General features: G+C 39.9%; 1 protein-coding gene across 1 annotated transcript in view; it reads right to left on the bottom strand.

Moving 5' to 3' along the window:
- The window catches only part of LOC126473323 (probable E3 ubiquitin-protein ligase HERC3), a 32,310-nt gene extending 25,782 nt beyond the window's left edge, over positions 1 to 6,528 (bottom strand). Inside the window, exons 1-2 of the mRNA XM_050100307.1 lie at positions 6,152 to 6,528; positions 5,958 to 6,046 (exon numbers count right to left, since the gene is read on the bottom strand). Coding sequence (XP_049956264.1) covers positions 5,958 to 6,046; positions 6,152 to 6,317 — 255 coding nt within the window. The 5' untranslated portion in view covers positions 6,318 to 6,528. The remainder of the gene's footprint in view (positions 1 to 5,957; positions 6,047 to 6,151) is intronic.
- Between the last annotated feature and the right edge of the window lie 12,037 nt (positions 6,529 to 18,565).

Here is an 18,565-nt window from a genome sequence, read left to right as displayed (position 1 = left end):
TCTGGTTATCAGTCCCCTAGAACTTAGAACTACTTAAACCTAACTAACCTAAAGACATCACACACATTCATGCCCGAGGCAGGATTCGAACCTGCGACCGTAGCAGTCGTGCAGTTCCGGACTGAAGCGCCTAGAACCGCTCGGCCACACCGGCCGGCGCAACAAGTTTCATAAGGCCCTACTATTGCAATAGAAAAGAATTGGGAACATGTTTATCTTGTTGTCTACCACTAAGCACAATTATAGCAACTTCCACAGAATTGTTAACTTCCTACACACGTATTTAAAGCATGACCCAACACGAAACTGTAGAGTAAAAAAATAGGTGCATTAGAAATGTTATATAACAGGTTGGTAAAACCAGAACCACCAACTGAAGGAGCTACAGTCCTTGGCTTAGTAACAGGTGAAGTTGTACCAACTCTCACAGCAAGACTCTAAAGTTAATGGAGTATGTTAAATTAATGGCACTGCAGCTAGGAATGAAAATACGTTGATAGACCTTACGCTATTTGCATCTTATTAACTACAAATGAAGGCAAGACATTAGATGAATTAACTGTTAAACTTCTTAAGAACATAAAACTTGACACTGCATGAGAGGTTTTAGCAGTAAATTTACACAGGCAACAGTGTACCAAAATACAAGATCTTTGAAAGATTTAAGAAACGGGATATTTTTAATTACTGAAAGCAAATGGGTCACAAGGTAAGAACTTGTAATCAGTCCATATCAGACTACAAGTAAATAGAGAAAATAATCAAAATATCATAATACACACACGAACAGAGTACTGACAGAATCAACAAGGAGGTAGTACAACATGGCACACATGAAGTATGTGGGACATTTTAAAAAGCAAATTCCAAACCAATTCTGCAGCAGAAATAAATGACATTCATGATGCATAATTACTATACAGCTATGTTATGAGGGATTGTGACATCAAAAGAAGCACCATATTCAGGAGAAACTTGAAAGGGAACTGGTTGTACAAGTTTCTGTAAAAATGAACTGCGAGATATTTATTTTGGGAATCACATAGACCACCATCTGGATATTAATAAAGAACAACCAAACCAAGGAAACTGATGTCAGTTGACACTGGTAGAGAGCTTTCAATGTGACCTTCCATAACAAGGATATTGTATTTAGGACCTACACATAGTCACACAAAATTCCTTTACTGCTGTCTTAAAAAACTCTTTAGTCAAAGCCATATTGGAGCATGTTCAACAGTCAAACTTTGGGACATACAATAAACAAAAAACCCAGTGGAAATAGTGACATTTGGCAACAAAGATATCAGAAAATACTATCCATGAATTAATAACAAGAGTGACAGATTTTTACTAATAAACTGAATAGCAGCAGCAAGTATGAAATGCATATAATAATTCAAATGGCAAGAACTCACCAATATTCAAGTGCATGGGCAAATTCTCAAGAAGTAATGCAAGAAGAGCTGGTGAGAGCTTTGGTATACATTTTAAAAATGGTCTGGCAAATTAATGTTTGGAAGTGTTAGTCTCTGTGACCAATGGATAGCCAAAGAGAGATAAAACACCTGCTTATAAAAGGGTATATACTTATGTCCTAGTTTGTAAGTCAGAAAGCATATGCAGTGAAATTAATTGAAATGTTTCATGATATAAGAATACAAACATATGACATCTATAATAAAGAAACCTCTGACTACAACAAAAGTGGAGGTACTGAGAAAAATAATTTCCCCTATCACCAACCAGTTGGCACTCATATCTGACGACCGAAATAAGACCTCATATAACCTGTAGCCTAAGCTTTCTTTGAGATCACTTGGAAGATATAGTGACACAAGAGGGATACACTGATATATTGCTGAGGCAATTTATATGGGCACAAAAATGAACAGTTAAAGTAAAAGGGCTGCACTGATGCAATTTAGGTATATGTAATATGACAGATCACTGAACACCAGGTGTAGTAATAATTCATTTTCTTTGAATTATTCCAAAGCTACACATAGATAAATTAACATAGTCAAATTTATGCTCTGAGGCACAGGCAGCAACGAAGTTGGGAGACTGACTAAAAAGTACCAAATTTCACCACTGCAATCCTTCATTCGGAAAGAAGAAACCAACAGCTCTGTGTTTTTACTTCAATACCAGATCAATTAGCAAACAATAGCAGTACCTCTGACAAGACCAACACTTGTTTTCATATTATAAAATATGATGCTCTGAAGTGATTCATTTAATTACACTGTAATTAAATACAGTAAAGTGCTAAACTTACAGAGCTCTGTATTTAATCAATGTTTACTTGATTTGGGTAAAAAAAAAAAGGCATGTACTGCAATTTCATATATTTCTCACAAACAGGTCAGTGCATTGCAAATATTGGATCAATGTGATTCTTTGATTACTGGTAAATACAAAAGCTTTAGAAATTTACTATGTAGTTGGGTGCCTAAATCTCAGTATCTCAGCTTGCATACAAATAACTTTCCACTCTAATTGCTTATATGAAAACTGAATAGGAGACATAAGTACCCTAGTTTGAAGGAAATACAATTCGAGGAAACATTTCCTAACTCCGTGAAAGATATGTGAAATACATTATAAAATAGTTTATAAAAATGTTAACTGTTCATACATTCCCACTGCATGGCAGGGAAAAGAACTTCCTCCACACAATACAAGGTCATTGTTTCTTCGGCATTCTTGCCTGAGAATAAGAAAATGTTTGAAAGGGACAAGGTGTATGAAGATGCTGCAAGTGTGATTATAGTGCTGCACACATAATTCTGTATTCTTTTAACACCAAGTCCTTAAGCTACAATAACTCACAAAATTTACATTAAAGATCTTTCCATTTATACTCTAAAGACCTGCCTCCTACATGGGTCCATTTTTGTGTGGCGGCTGTAATGCTACATGGGTCCATTTGTCTCTGTTGACTAATATAGCAACATAGAACTGAAGGAAAAATAATGGAAGAGCCAGGAAAAGTTCTACTCGCCAGAATTCACAAGGACACATACGAATTTTTCGCTTCAGTCAAGTCTAGTTAAGCAGCAGTCAAGATGCTGACAATTTTGCTGATCTCCAATTCTATATAAACAACAACAGACATCTGGTGAATTGTCATAGTGTAGTGCACTTTAGGGTAGAAAGTTATAGAAAATGCGGGATAAAAGATAAAAAACAGTTTTAACAACACACAAAGCATCACTTTCGTAACTGTACTGGTAATTATCACTTAGTTGTGTTGTCCCTATTTGGCAACGCCACATTAGATATATAGCCTAAACGGAAAAAATAAATGTTACAGGTAATATAGTGAGGAGTTCAATTCTTTGACGAACTGTAAATACGAATGACAGAACTCACCATTTACTTTAACGCTGATATTAAAACTTTAGGCCATCCGCACCAAAATCAGGTAGGACTTCACTACTCATACACTGACGAGTGAGTTTCGAGAATTACCAATCCCAATAGTGTCTGTATCGGACTTGCGACTAAATGATGAAATAAATAATTCTGGTAACAAGACATTGTCCTTTGCAGTCAACTATTGTTGGAATTGTAATACATTTATATCGGATATCGAGTATGTTCGAGAAATATCGATTGTGGTGACAGATGTTTGTGTATATATGTGTGTGTGTTGAGGCGCATTAGTCAGTCTTCGTGCGCCTATTTTAATAAAGTCAACATGTGTATATTTTAAATAAAGTGTTTTAAAAGTAAAAGTGAGAACTTGATTTGAAACATGGTAGCAGAGCGTGGTTTCATTCTTTCATTGGACCTCTCCAATTCATAATGGCAGTGAATGGTCCAGTATAAACAGAAAAATAAATGTTACATTACTTGTCTTCACATCCACAGCTACATGACAGTGTTATATAATGTTGAAAATTATCAAACTGTAGTCTTTTGTGGTAGCTGCCAAATTCCATGTGGGACAAAGGGATTGTTGTATTTCAATCATCCAATTCGAGATCTAATTCAAGATCAATTATTTCAATTTCTTTCAATGTGTTCAAAACTGTGTACCTTGAGAAAGCCATGTACAGTTTACGGAACCATACGTACTGGGACTTGTGTGCTGCCATTGCTGCCTTCAGAATTCTGCGCTCATTTGAAGTTGTATGGGAGTAGAGTTTTTGTAAGAGTACCTGAGCAACTGAGAAAGTCGAAATGGGATCACAGCCAAAAATTTGACATCAAATCTATTCATTAGTATATTATTATGCACATATTAGCCCCACACTCTAACCCCGACACTGCACTGAGCTTGGTACAATTGTCTTGACGAGTTTTTAAGAAGTTTAGGTTTTAAAAGGAGTAAATATGATTATTGTCTTTATGTATTGAGAGATGGAGATGTCTTGATTTATTTGATTATTTTTGTCGACGATTTGCTCATTTGCTGTGTGAGAAAAGAAAAAATTGTTAAGATTAAGAACTTATTGTCAAAGCGATTTAATATGAAAGATTTAGGTGAGGTAAAAAGATATCTTGGCATCGATATTAATTATGATTATGAAACAAGAGTTATGAGTTTGAGTCAAGAAAAATACATTGATTCGTTAGCTGCGAAATATAAAATTGAAGATTCGATCTTGTACAAAACTCCAATGGAAGTAAATTTAAAGTTAGAACCAGCGTATGAAGATTGTAATGACGTTAGATATAGAAACTTGATAGGTGCACTCTTGTACATAAGTTCGGGTACTAGACCAGATATTAGCTATAGTGTGAATTACTTGAGCAGATTCCAAAGTTGTTACAGTAGTACTCATTTTAAATATGCTTTGAGAATTTTGAAATATTTATATTTAACTAAAGATTTGAAATTAAACTATTGTAGGAATGAAGGTGCTGAGATATTAGATTGTTTTGTGGATTCAGATTGGGCAGGTGATAGTGTGGATAGAAAGTCAACTTCTGGTTATGTAATTAGATTATTTAGTAATGTTGTATTTTGGAAGTCAAGAAAACAAGCGAGTGTCACAAAGGCTTCAACTTTTGCAGAATATGTAGCATTGTCTGAAGCTGTTAGCGAGGTGAAACTTGTACATGATATTTTAGACATTTTTAATGTTAAATTTGAAAAACCTATTGTCATATATGAAGATAATTCAGGAGCATTAAATATAGCGAAGTTTGGTAATTTCACAAAGAATTCAAAATATATAGAAGTACATTACCATTTTGTGCATGAGTATTATTTACAGGGACTCATTGATATTGTTAAAGTAGATTCGAATGAAAATGTTGCAGATATATTCACAAAGTCGTTATGTAAAGAAAAATTCATTAAAATTAGGAATATGTTAAATATCGCGATATAAATGTAAGGAGGCGTGTTGGAATTGTAATACATTTATATCGGATATCGAGTATGTTCGAGAAATATCGATTGTGGTGACAGATGTTTGTGTATATATGTGTGTGTGTTGAGGCGCATTAGTCAGTCTTCGTGCGCCTATTTTAATAAAGTCAACATGTGTATATTTTAAATAAAGTGTTTTAAAAGTAAAAGTGAGAACTTGATTTGAAACAACTATGTAATACAGTGGTACTTGAGTTCACAGAATAGGAGACAACCAACAAGCCCGCAACTAAACGCTTTTCAGTTTATTTATTTTTCCCTCCCTCTGCTTACGTCTACGGGCGAAACTGATCTCTCCAATGGCAATACGTAATGCTGCGCATTTTAAATTCTGTTACTGTGGTATTTGAATATCAGACGTTCGATTCCAATTAGAATACTTGCACAGAGAATAGCAGATTCCTCCACAAACGACGAAAAATACCCCAAAAGAAACTGTAAAAACTGTCTGCTGCACGATAATTTCGAGTGGCCAGAACCGTATTATTTAAAAAACTTAGTTTGGTGGAGTGTCTCAGGAAGGAAATTACAGGAAGGTTTAGTTAGGTGAATGCCTTTTCTGACTTACCTGTATCGCTCTCTCTTCATCGCCCAAAATAAGTTTCTTTCTAATATTCGATTCATCTTCCACAAACCCAGACACGTAAACATCTGTACCTGCAACATGTCATTCCCTTAAGATGCTAGAAAACCAATATTGATCATAACTATTGCCTATTAAGAAAGACGTATTAGTCTTCAGAAAGAGGTAACTATGAATACCTGTAAGGACCACCATGTAATTCCACGAAAACGAAACATCCGTTACGTTCTTGAGCGGAAACAATGTATACCCTGTTGTATCAATTTGCTTCGATGGTGACACTTGTCCGAAACCATTAAATCCGCAGCAATACAATCTCATACTTTTGCACGATTCACATTTCATAACAAGAATTATTAAAGCTATATTTTCATTATGACACTCACAAAGATGAAGGCATATTCTCGTCACACAATGCAAAATAAAGGTTACGTTCGTCCAACCATAAGCACTCCTCTTCCCTAACCCAAACTAATTTACCAGCGCCGGAACGCAAATGTCACTTGTCTGCCATAAACCCGTGAACATCAAACGAAGATATCTCAATTTTCGCATGTGAATCTCCGCCTCAGACTGTGCGGGCGAGATGAACTATATTTATCCGCCTGCCTCGCGCGGAGCGTCGATAATAGAAGAGAAACGTACATTTTAGTATCCTCCACCATAATTTCAAAAAGAGGGTGACATTAAAATGTGAACGCAGTTGACTTACATTCCTTCGGTGTACGTCAGCGTGAAGGACCGGAATAATATTTTGTGTTACTTTGTTTCATACTCCGTAAATCATATTCTTGAGAAACTTTACGGTGTGAAACGTATCAGTTGACCAAGAGATTACAGAATCAGTTAAAAAACCCGAGGATATATTTATGTGGGAGTATCTGTTCATAAACATATTTGTAACTGACTTCTAATTCCTACTCCTTCTGCCCTTGTTAAAGAAGAAGTTTTTAATCTACTTACCAGTGCTCTTCTATCAGACATTTTTATTAACAAGATCAGATTATCAAGTTTGATAGATGAGTATTTCACATTTTTCTGTGCCAAAGTTAGATTCTCTGTAGCAAAGTGGAGGGCATTTTTCCTTTTGGTATTGTAAAAATATTAATAATTTTATTTTTCTTAGGCCATTACAACAATAGACAATGGCACACACACAATACAATACAACTGATAATTTAAAAGAACTATGGGGCACTTATCAAATTTACAGTATTATACAGCAATGTTGATAAATTTCATTGTATTGCAGGAATAGATGAGTAGATTCCTGACAGGTGGTAGCGCTGTTGCCCGTTGTCAGTTGCGAAGCACAATCGGCTACAGGCGGAAACAATAACCGTCTATAGAGCGGAGATAACACTGAGGCGTTTCCATAGAGATGTTACACAAAATCGCATTAAATCGTTGGCTGAGGTAGGCGCTCGAAGCAGCTGCGTCCAGCCAGTTACGACTGTAGCGGACCTTCTTACCAGACTCAACTATAACCAATCATGCAGTGTTCGTTTGAACGTTTGTTCTGATAAATCTTGTACAGTTTGTGAAAGCTTATTAAATAATTTGTGCACCATGAGTTCTAACTGTTAACTGATTGTGACAGTCTACATCTACATCATACTCCATGCCACCTAATGGTGTGTGGCAGAGGGTACTTTTTGTACTACTAACTGAGCCCTCTAACACTGTTCCACTCGCGAATAGCGCGTGGGAGGAATGATTGTCGGTCAGTTTCTGTATTAGCTCTAAAACCTCGAATTTTCTCCTCATGGGCATTACATGAGACGTATGTGGGCGGTGGGAGGGAGGGGGAAGGGGGAGTAATACGTTGTCCAGCTCTTCCTGGAAAGTGCTCTCTCAAAATTTCAATAGTAAAGCTCTCAGTGATGCACAATGCCTCTCTTGTAACGGCTGCCAATGGAGTTTGTTCAGCATCTCCGTAACGATCTCGCACCAACAAACGACCCAGAAACGAAATGCGCAGCTCTTCATTGGATCTTATCTATCTCTTCTATCAGTCCTATCACGTAGGGAACCCAGACAGATGAAAAATACTCAAGAATGGGTCGAAAAAGTGCTTTATAAGCCACTTCCTTCGTGGATGAGTTACATTTCATTAAGATTGTTCCACTGAATCTGAATCTGGCATCTGCTTTTCCCACTATATGTTTTATGCGGTCATTCCAGTTAAGTTCACTCTGGATAGTGGATCCTAGATATTTTACGCCGGATACTGTTTCCAATGGTTTGTCATCAATAGTGTAGCTATACAGTAATGAGATTAGATTAGATTAGTACTTGTTCCATAGATCATGAATACGACACTTCGTAATGATGTGGAATGTGTCAGGTTAATAAATGGTGTCTATACAAGGTCTTACATTAGACAAAATATTACATGACACTCAATATTTTTAATTTTTTTTTGTGGGGGTTGGGGAATTACCCACTTACTATATCCAAAAATTCATCCAATGAGTAGGAGGAGTTGCCATTAAGAAATTCTTTTAATTTCCTTTTAAGTGCTATATGGCTATCTGTCAGACTTTTGATGCTATTAGGTAAGTGACCAAAGACTTTTGTGGCAGCATAATTTACCCCATTCTGAGCCAAAGTTATATTTAACCTTGAGTAGTGAAGATCATCCTTTCTCCTACTGTTGTAGCCGTGTACACTGCTATTATTTTTGAATTCGTTCAGATTGTTAATAGCAAATTTCATAAGTGAATACATATATTGTGAGGCTACAGTGAAGATATCCAGCTCTTTAAATAAGTGTCTGCAGGATGATCTTGGATGAGCTCTAGCAATTATTCTGACTACACACTTTTGTGCAATGAACACTCTTTTACTCAATAATGAGTTACCCCAGAATATGATGCCATACGAAAGCAGAGACTGAAAATAGGTGTGGTAATCTAATTTACTCAGATATATATCGCCAAAATTTGCAATGACCCTAATAGCATAAGTATCTGAACTCAAACGTTTCAGCAGATCCTCAGTGTGTTTTATCCAGTTCAAAACCTCATCTATGCATGTACCTAGAAGTTTTGAATTTTCTACTTTAGCTACCTATTTCTGATCAAAGACTATATTTATTAATGGGGTAATTCCATTTACTGTGTGGAACTGTATATACTGTGTTTTGTCAAAGATCAATGAGAGCCCATTTGCAGAGAACCACTGAACGATTTTCTGAAAAACATCATTTACAATTTCACCAGTTAATTCTTGTCTGTTGGGTGTGATAGCTATACTTGTATCATCGGCAAAAAGCACCAGCTTTGCATCTTCGTGAATAAAGAATGGCAAGTCATTAATATATATTAAGAACAGCAGATGACCATAGACCGAACCTTGGTGCCACCCCATTCTTGATTGTTCCCCAGTTTGAGAAATCACCAGTTTTTTGCATATTATGTAAACTGTTTATTTCAACTTTCTGCACTCTTCCAGTTAGGTATGATTTAAACCACTTGAGCACTGTCCCATTCATAGCACAGTACTTGAGCTACTTGAGCTTATCTAGAAGTATTCCATGATTCACACAATCAAAAGCCTTTGATAGATCACAAAAAATCCCAATGGGTGACTTCTGGTTACTCAGAGCATTTAAAATTTCACTAGTGAAAGCATATATAGCATTTTCCGTTGAAAAACCCTTCTGGAAACCAAACTGACATTTTGTTAAAACTTTATTTGTACAAAGGTGTGAAACTACTCTACAATGCATACTTTTTCAAGAATTTTGGATAACACAGTCAGAAGAGAGATTGGGCAGTAGTTGTTGACATCAGACGTAACCATGCTGATACCTACAGGGTAGATTTCTAGTCTCCAGAAAAGTCATTATACTCGAACATAATACATGTTCCAAAATTCTACAACAGATCGACGTTAGAGATATAGGTCTATAGTTCTACACATCTGTTCGACGTCCCTTCTTGAAAACGGGGATGACCTGTGCCCTTTTCCCATCCTTTGGAATGCTAAGCTCTTCTAGAGACCCATGCTACACCGCTGCAAGAAGGGGGCAAGTTCCTTCGCGTACTTTTTGTAAAATGGAACTGTTTATCTATCCCTCTGTCATCTATTTCGAAGTCTACCGTTTTGTCATCTGTGCGACAATCTACAGAAGGAACTACAGTGCAGTCTTCCTCTGTGAAACAGCTTTGCAAAAAGACATGTAGTATTTCGGCTTTTAGTCTGTCATCCTCTGTTTCAGTACCATTTTGGTCACAGAGTGTCTGGACATTTTGTTTTGATCCACCCACCGCTTTGACATAAGACCAAAATTTCACAGGATTTTCTGCCAAGTCAGTAGATAGAACTTTACTTTCGAATTCATTGAACGCCTCTCGCATAGCCCTCCTCACACTACATTTCGTTTCGCGTAATTTTTGTTTGTCTGTAAGGCTTTGGTTATGTTTATGTTTTTGCTGTGAAGTTCCCCTTTGCTTCTGTGGCAGTTTTCTAACTCGGTTGTTGTACCACGGTGGCTTTTTCCATCTCTTACGATCTTGGTTCAAATGGCTCTGAGCACTATGGGACTTAACATCTGAGGTCATCAGTCCCCTAGAACTTAGAACTACTTAAACCTAACTAACCTAAGGAAAGCACACACATCCATGCCCAAGGTAGGATTCGAACCTGTGACCGTAGCGGTCTTGCGGTTCCAGACTGCAGCACCTAGAACTGCATGGCCACTTCGGCCGGCTCTTACGATCTTGCTTGGCACATACCCATCTAATGCATATTATATGATGGTGTTGAACTTTGTGCACTGATCCTCAGCACTATCTGTACTTGAGACAAAACTTTTGTGTTGATCCGTCAAGTACTCTGAAATCTTCCTACCTTTTTTAATATTTCTATTTAAGGCTGAAATCATCGATACGGAAACCGCTTTATGATCGCTGGTTCCGTGTTCTACTTTAACTGTTTCAAATAGTTCGAGTCTGTTTGTTACCAGAAGGTCTAATATGTTATTGCCACGAGTCAGTTCTCTGTTTAACTGCCCAACGTAGTTTTCAAATAATGCACTTAAAAAAAAAGAATTTCACTGGATTCTTTGTCCCTGCCGCCCGTTATAAACATTTGAGTCCCCAGTCTATATCCGGCAAATTAAAATTTCCACCCAGAACTATAAAATGGTCGGGAAATCTACTCGAAATATTTTTCAAATTTTCATTCAGGTGCTCTGCCACAACAGCTGCTGAGCCAGGGGGCGTATAGTGACATCCAATTACCATGTATGAGCCTGCTTTAACTGTGACCTTAACCCAAATTATTTCACATTTCGGATCTCCGTCAATTTCCATCGATACTATTGCACTTTTTATCTCTATAAACACGCCTCCCCCTTCACTATCCAGCCTGTGTCTGTGGTATACATTCCAATATGAGTTTAGGATTTCATTACTGTTTATATCTGGTTTCAGCCAACTTTCTGTCCCTAGTACTATGTGGGCCTCCTGACCATTTATTAATTAGAGCAGTTCTGGTACCTTTCTATAGACGCTCCTGCAGTTTAATATTACCACATTAATATTGTTATTCCCTGTTGTGTTTTGCCTACTACTACCTTGTCACATCTCAGTAATAGCATATGACATTAAGTTTTGGAAACAAGAAAAAATAGGATGTTCTAACATACTTTTAAAATACACAAACCATAAACCAGCTTAACAAATAAATTACTCTATACAATATACCACTAACACATCATACATATTATCCCAAGATAATTTATCATCTAAATATACTATAAAAACTTAACATAACCTGGATCGTCTGACAGAATCTTGTCTTTCAGACTGAAAACCATCTGTTGCATTTTGTTTTTATTCAGTAAGAATCTGTTTGTATTGAACCTAAAGGATTGTTGAGCAATAGTCTTTGCAACACAAGTGATAAGGCTACTGTAATCATTACTAATGTAAAGCAGAGTGGTATCATTTCCATATGGTGCTGCACTGAATTTAATAAATGATTGTAGGTCATTAATCACCAACTCTCATCTCTACGACAATGAAACAATATTTTCTATACAGTCACGAGATACAACCAAATATAGAAAACTCAAAAACAGCAGCAATACTGGGTCAACATGAAGGACACTTTTTTGCAATGGACACAAATGCAGAATCAATAATGTGGCATAGCACAGTACCTGATTAAAGAGGACTCTGCTTGCAGGATGACATGCAAGAGCCTGACCTTACTGTCATGAAGAGCCCTCTCAACCCACTTACTTTCGAAAATCGCACATGTGTGGCAAAAAATAGAGATACCACCATTCAGATTCGAAAGTCAGTGACCTCACTGCAAACTGGAAGGTCTGTGATGGACTTAGAACAGATGACCATAATCTCATTTACTTCACACTGCAGATAATGACTTAGACGGTAACATACAGGCCAAGCGACTATATAATCTATGCAAAGTGAATTTGGAACTTTTAAAGGCAGAATTCAAGATACAACTACTGCAAGCAAGCAGATTTGATGTTAACGACGAAGTCGATGAATCGGTGTGAGCACTGCAGATGGCAGAAGACAAGGTAGTCTCAGCATTGGTAGGAAGTCAAAAGGATTTAACATTCCCTGGAATCTTGGCCTACAGTCCTTAAGACATAGAACAAGGCAGGCAAGAAGATACTGCCCGAGATCCTTAGCGGAATGACAAAGAAGGCTGAGTTTCTATGGAAAAGTCAAACAACGATATACGGAACTTCTATCCCAAACAAGAGTATAAGAGTGGGAGGCGTACATTAACAACCAAGTGGTAACAGATGTCTGCGGTTTTCTGTACAAATTTGCGACAAATAAAGTTGTATCACCTACTACAGGGCTATTACAAATGATTGAAGCGATTTCATAAATTCACTGTAGTTCCATTCATTGGCATATGGTCACGACACACTACAGATACGTAGAAAAACTCATAAAGTTTTGTTCGGCTGAAGCCGCACTTCAGGTTTCTGCTGCCAGAGCGCTCGAGAGCGCAGTGAGACAAAATGGCGACAGGAGCCGACAAAGCGTATGTCGTGCTTGAAATGCACTCACATCAGTCAGTCATAACAGTGCAACGACACTTCAGGACGAAGTTCAACAAAGATCTACCAACTGCTAACTCCATTTGGCAATGGTATGCTCAGTTTAAAGCTTCTGGATGCCTCTGTAAGGGGAAATCAACGGGTCGGCCTGCAGTGAGCGAAGAAACGGTTGAACGCGTGCAGGCAAGTTTCACGCATAGTGATGTGAAAGATTCAGTGTTTAAACCTCCTCTAGCAAGAAACGTGCCAGAACTGCGAGCTCGCATCAACAATGCTTTGCAACTCATTGATGGGGACATGCTGCGCCGAGTGTGGGAGGAACTTGATTATCGGCTTGATGTCTGCCGAATCACTGAAGGGGCACATAGCGAACATTTGTGAATGCCTAAAAAAACTTTTTGAGTTTTTGTATGTGTGTGCAAAGCATTTTGAAAATATCTCAAATAATAAAGTTATTGTAGAGCTGTGAAATCGCTTCAATCATTTGTAATAGCCCTGTATATTATCAACCCTGAGAAGATCCTATGGGATAATGATGTACATTTACATCTACGTGGATATTCTGTAAATCTCACTGGAGTGCCTGGCAGACAGTTCATCGAACCACCTTCACGACAATTCTCTGTTATTTCTCTCTCAAACAGTGCGTGGAAACAATGAACACCTATACCTTTCTACGCGAGCTCTGATTTCCCTTATTTTATTATGATGATCGTAAGGTTCCATGCCACTGACTGAGGAACCACACAGAGTTAGTAGGCATGAGCCCCCTGTAGTGAAGATTCAGGAAACGAAAATCCACTGATGATGTCATGAGTCATGCAATGAATATTGTGAATATCTCATAAAACAAGTATGTTGTAGACATGATGATTGATATAGCTAGGATGTCTGATAATTTATTGTGGCCTGCCTTGTTCTAAAAACCGAGACAGCAAAAGAGATTATTGTAGAGACAGGCAGGTGGTATTAGAATGTCCTGGAAAGACATTTGTGGAAAATGTTATATCCTAGCCAGTAATGCCACCCGAGCCCGCTGCCAAAAGGTTGGCAGCATCAAAGTCCGGACGCCGTCCGCATAAGCAGCGCCAGCGAGACAGGAAATCGCCGCAAGTCTGCGCGCGCCACCGCTGGCTTCTGGTTTCTTAAGCGCTGGAGTCGCGAGCGCTAGGACAGTTCTGTATTCGCCGCTCAGTTGTATACTCGCCACCGAATTGTGTACTTGCTAGTCAGTTGTGTGTTCAGCGCAGCAGAGTTGTTGTTTGTCGTCAGCCGACGCTGACCTAGCCGCTCCGACTCGAACTAGACAGATTTCTGTAGACACGGAGTTCACTACTGTGTTTCTGTATCTTCGTTAATAAAGATAAGTACCGACTTCTATTTAATCAGAGTGTTTGGGTTTTCATCTTTCTGTTCACTGTTCCAGCGGACCGGTCGGCCCGCTATTAAAAGTGTGGCGGTGACTTCGTAAGCCGTTTCTACAGCGAATTGTTTGTCGTTACGAACGCCGCCACAAAACTGGCGACGAGGGCTTCCGAACTCGTGTGCAGGGCTGGTTCAACTTGTTTCTGGTTATACTAATTATAGCGACAAAATTTTGGGGGCTGGTTTAATTTGTGTTCACTATGTCTGCCGAATTACAACAGTTGATCTTGTTACAGAGTCAGCAAATACAAAGTCTGGTGGAAGCAATCACCAAACAAGCGGCTAACCCTCCAACACAACAGGAACAAGCACAGGCAGCACCACCTTTCCGTGCTTTTGATGCATCAAGAGAAGAATGGCGAGAATATTTCGCGCAGTTGCAGGCGCACATGACAGTCTACAAAATCACGGGTACTGAGCGGCAGCTTTATTTAATTTCCACTGCAGGCGTGGAAGTCTATCGACTACTTTGTAAGTTGTTCCCGGAATCCAAGCCAGAAGCTTTAGACTATGACGTTGTTGTTAACAAGCTTGCTGAGTATTTCGAGTCGCGAGTTCGTGTGGCAGCAGCCAGATTCAAGTTCTTCAGATTAAAGAAACTGCCACATCAATCTAATAAACAGTGGTTAACAGATTTACGGGGCCTCACCCGTCAGTGCCGATTTAATTGTGTGTGTGGAGCTTCCTACAGTGATGTCATGTTACGAGACGCTATTACTCAAAACATTGCAGATTCTCGTATTCGTGCTGCTATCTTAAAGTTGCCTGACCCGTCATTAGAGACTGTGATGAACATCATTGAAGCCCAAGATACCTTTGACTATGCTGAGTGTGAGTTAGATCAGCCATGTATTTCTCAAATTGCCTGTGCTAAGCAAGTTATGTCACGCCCGCGGCCCCACCGGCAGAGTCAGACTGTAAACACTAGCCGGCCGCGTCATGTTAAACACATTCGTCAGCCGCGTGTGCAAAATGATAGAGTTAAGTCTTGCCCTAAGTGTGTTCTTGCTCATCCTCGTGAACGTTGCCCGTTAAGAAACGCGGTTTGTCACTTTTGTCAAAGGAAAGGACACATCCAGACTGTTTGTTTGCGTAAACGCAAGAACAATTCTAGTGCTGCCCAGCCCATGGATATTCATGTTCTTCAAAGCCAGCCCGTCCAGAAGGTCGCGTTTAAAGACTCTTCCACGGTTCGTGTGGGTAATAAACTTGTTCGCAATAAGCCACCCACCCAGCCCTCTGCTATGCGACCCAAGCGTATTTCAAACGCTGTAAAAAGTAATGTACAGACTGCAAGTGAAGCGGGAGTTGTTGTTCCACCCGCCCAACCCACGAGTTGTCGTAAGCAGCGAACACGCGCTGATTTTGTGTCTTCCGCCTCCACTGCACCGATCCAGAGACAGTGTAATAAACTATTTGTGAAGCTACGCATCCAGGATAAGACCTTCAATTTTCAATTAGACACTGGTGCGTCTGTGACTCTCATAAATAGTGCTACGTATGCGGCTATCGGCCGCCCTAAACTTTCAGCGGCAAAACATTCTTTGGCTACTTATAGTGACGAACAAATTCCTGTGTTAGGTGTATGTAGCGTGCCAGCCACATTCCGTGGCAATACAAAAACAGTTTCATTCACAGTGCTCCGCGCTACAGACAGTGTAAACATTTTCGGATTACTGTTTTGACTTGTTTGGCCTGTCTATCCAAGACAATGTGTTGCTAATTAATTCTGTTGTTGTTCCTCAAGACAGCATAACCGATTTGTGTAAACAATACAGTGACATATTTAAAGACGAACTAGGTTAGTGCTGCGAACTTTGCCGCTCATATTACGTTAAAAGATAATGCTCAGCCTCGATTTTTTCATGCTCGTCCAGTGCCTCACGCCCTCCGGGCACCTGTAGCAGATGAACTTCGTCGTTGGCAAAACAACGGTGTTATTCAACCCGTTTCAGCGAGCCAGTGGGCTTCTCCCTTAGTTATTATAAAGAAACCGTCTGGCAAGTTACGTTTGTGTGCTGATTTTAAGTCGACAGTTAACCCTCAGACTGTCATTGATTCTTTTCCTTTGCCTAGACCGGACGAGCTGATGGATAAGTTAGGGGAAGCTCGTTTCTTTTCCAAAATTGATCTCCGTGAAGCATATTTGCAATTGCCCCTCGACGAGCAATCACAACAGTATTTTGTCATAAACACGTCGTTGGGGTTGTTCCGTTTTCTGCGTTTGCCTTTTGGTTGAGCGTCAGCTCCAGCTGTTTTTCAGCGTTTTTTGTCACAACTTCTGGCTAATGTGCCATCGTGTTGCAACTATTTAGACGATATTGTTGTGTCCGGTCGGACGCCTGCTGAACATTTCCGTAATTTGGAGTGTTTGTTTACAGTGTTGTCTCAGGCAGGCCTACGTTGCAACATCGATAAATGTTCATTTTTCCTTACGGAGATGGAGTATCTGGGACATGTTATTAATGCTCAAGGCATTCATCCCTCCCAGTCACATGTAGCAGCTATTCGTGACTTGCCCGCTCCTCGCAATCTGCATGAATTGCAAGCAGTTCTTGGCAAATTGACATATTATATTAGGTTTATACCTAATGCATCACAGATTGCTGCACCGTTGCATCGTCTCCGCCGTAAGAATGTTCCGTTTGTGTGGTCAGCTGATTGCCAATCAGCCTTTCAGCAGCTTAAAGAGGCTTTATTGACTGATCGTTGTCTGGTCCATTACGACCTTAACAAGCCTCTGGTGTTAGCTTGTGATGCCTCTTCATTCGGCCTCGGTGCTGTGTTGTCTCACCGAGTCGGTAACACCGAACGTCCTATTGCGTTCGCATCTAAATTGCTAAACAAAGCTCAGTGTAATTATAGCCAATTGGACAAGGAAGCGTTGGCTATTGTGTTCGGTGTCACAAAATTCCATCACTACCTCTATGGTAGATCATTCTATTTAGTAACAGATCACAAGCCCCTGACGTCACTGTTTCATCCGTCTAAACCAGTTCCTCAGCGGACAGCTCAGAGAATACAACGTTGGGCTCTTTTGTTATCACAATACCAGTATGAGATACTGTATCGCCCTACAGCTCAGCATGCAAACGCTGACGCGCTTTCTAGATTGCCGATTGCTGCGGATGATGTCTTCGATTCCTCTGACGACTCTTGCCATCAGATTGACGCCGATGAGCATCAATCCCTCCGGGATTTTCCGATTGATTATCGTCAGGTGGCACGTGAGACAGCTACGGATCCTCATCTGAGTTTACTATTACGTTTTGTTCAACGTGGTTGGCCGTCCAAGGCAAAGGACATATCAGATCATGTGGTTCGTCGCTATTATCCGCAACGTCATCTGTTGTCTGTTTCGCACGGAGTTTTGCTGTTACGCACCGAGAATGACCAGCTTCGTGTAGTGGTTCCCCAAGTGCTCCAATCCAAGGTCCTCGACTTGTTGCATCAAGGTCATTGGGGAGTGGTCCGCACCAAGCAGCTTGCCCGCCGTCATTGTACATGGATCGGCATTGATAAGCAGATTACGCAGATGTCTACAGATTGTTCGACGTGTGCCGAACACCAAGCTGCTCCGCCTCAACGCTATTTTGAGTGGGCACGCCCTGCCGGTCCCTGGCAGCGAGTACATATTGATTTCGCTGGTCCATATTGGAATTCTCGTTGGCTCATCGTGATAGATGCATTTAGTAATTTTCCGTTTGTTGTGCCCATGCAGTCCACAAACTATACAGGCGTTGACTTCAATTTTTTGTATTGAGGGTCTTCCAGAAGTTTTAGTGTCTGACAATGGTCCACAATTTACCTCTGCTGAATTTGAAAGTTTTTGTTCTGCCAAAGGCATTCGCCATGTTCTTACTCCGCCGTTCCACCCTCAATCGAATGGTGCAGCGGAACGTTTTGTACGCACATTCAAGGATCATATGGACCGCCTTCGTGCTACGCACTCTCGTCAGCAGGCCCTCATCACGTTCCTGTCGTCGTACCGGACCACGCCACGCGACGGCCCTTCGCCTGCGGAGCTTCTCCACGGCCGTCGTCATCGCACCCTACTACGGTTGTTGCACCCCCCGGATCGACCCGCCGCTTCTGAGCATCGCACGCGTTT

Source organism: Schistocerca serialis, chromosome 4 (genome assembly GCF_023864345.2).
Source record: "Schistocerca serialis cubense isolate TAMUIC-IGC-003099 chromosome 4, iqSchSeri2.2, whole genome shotgun sequence".
Lineage (NCBI taxonomy): Eukaryota > Metazoa > Arthropoda > Insecta > Orthoptera > Acrididae > Schistocerca > Schistocerca serialis.
Note: the sequence above shows the minus strand (reverse complement) of the source record. Positions and strands in the feature narration are given on the sequence as shown.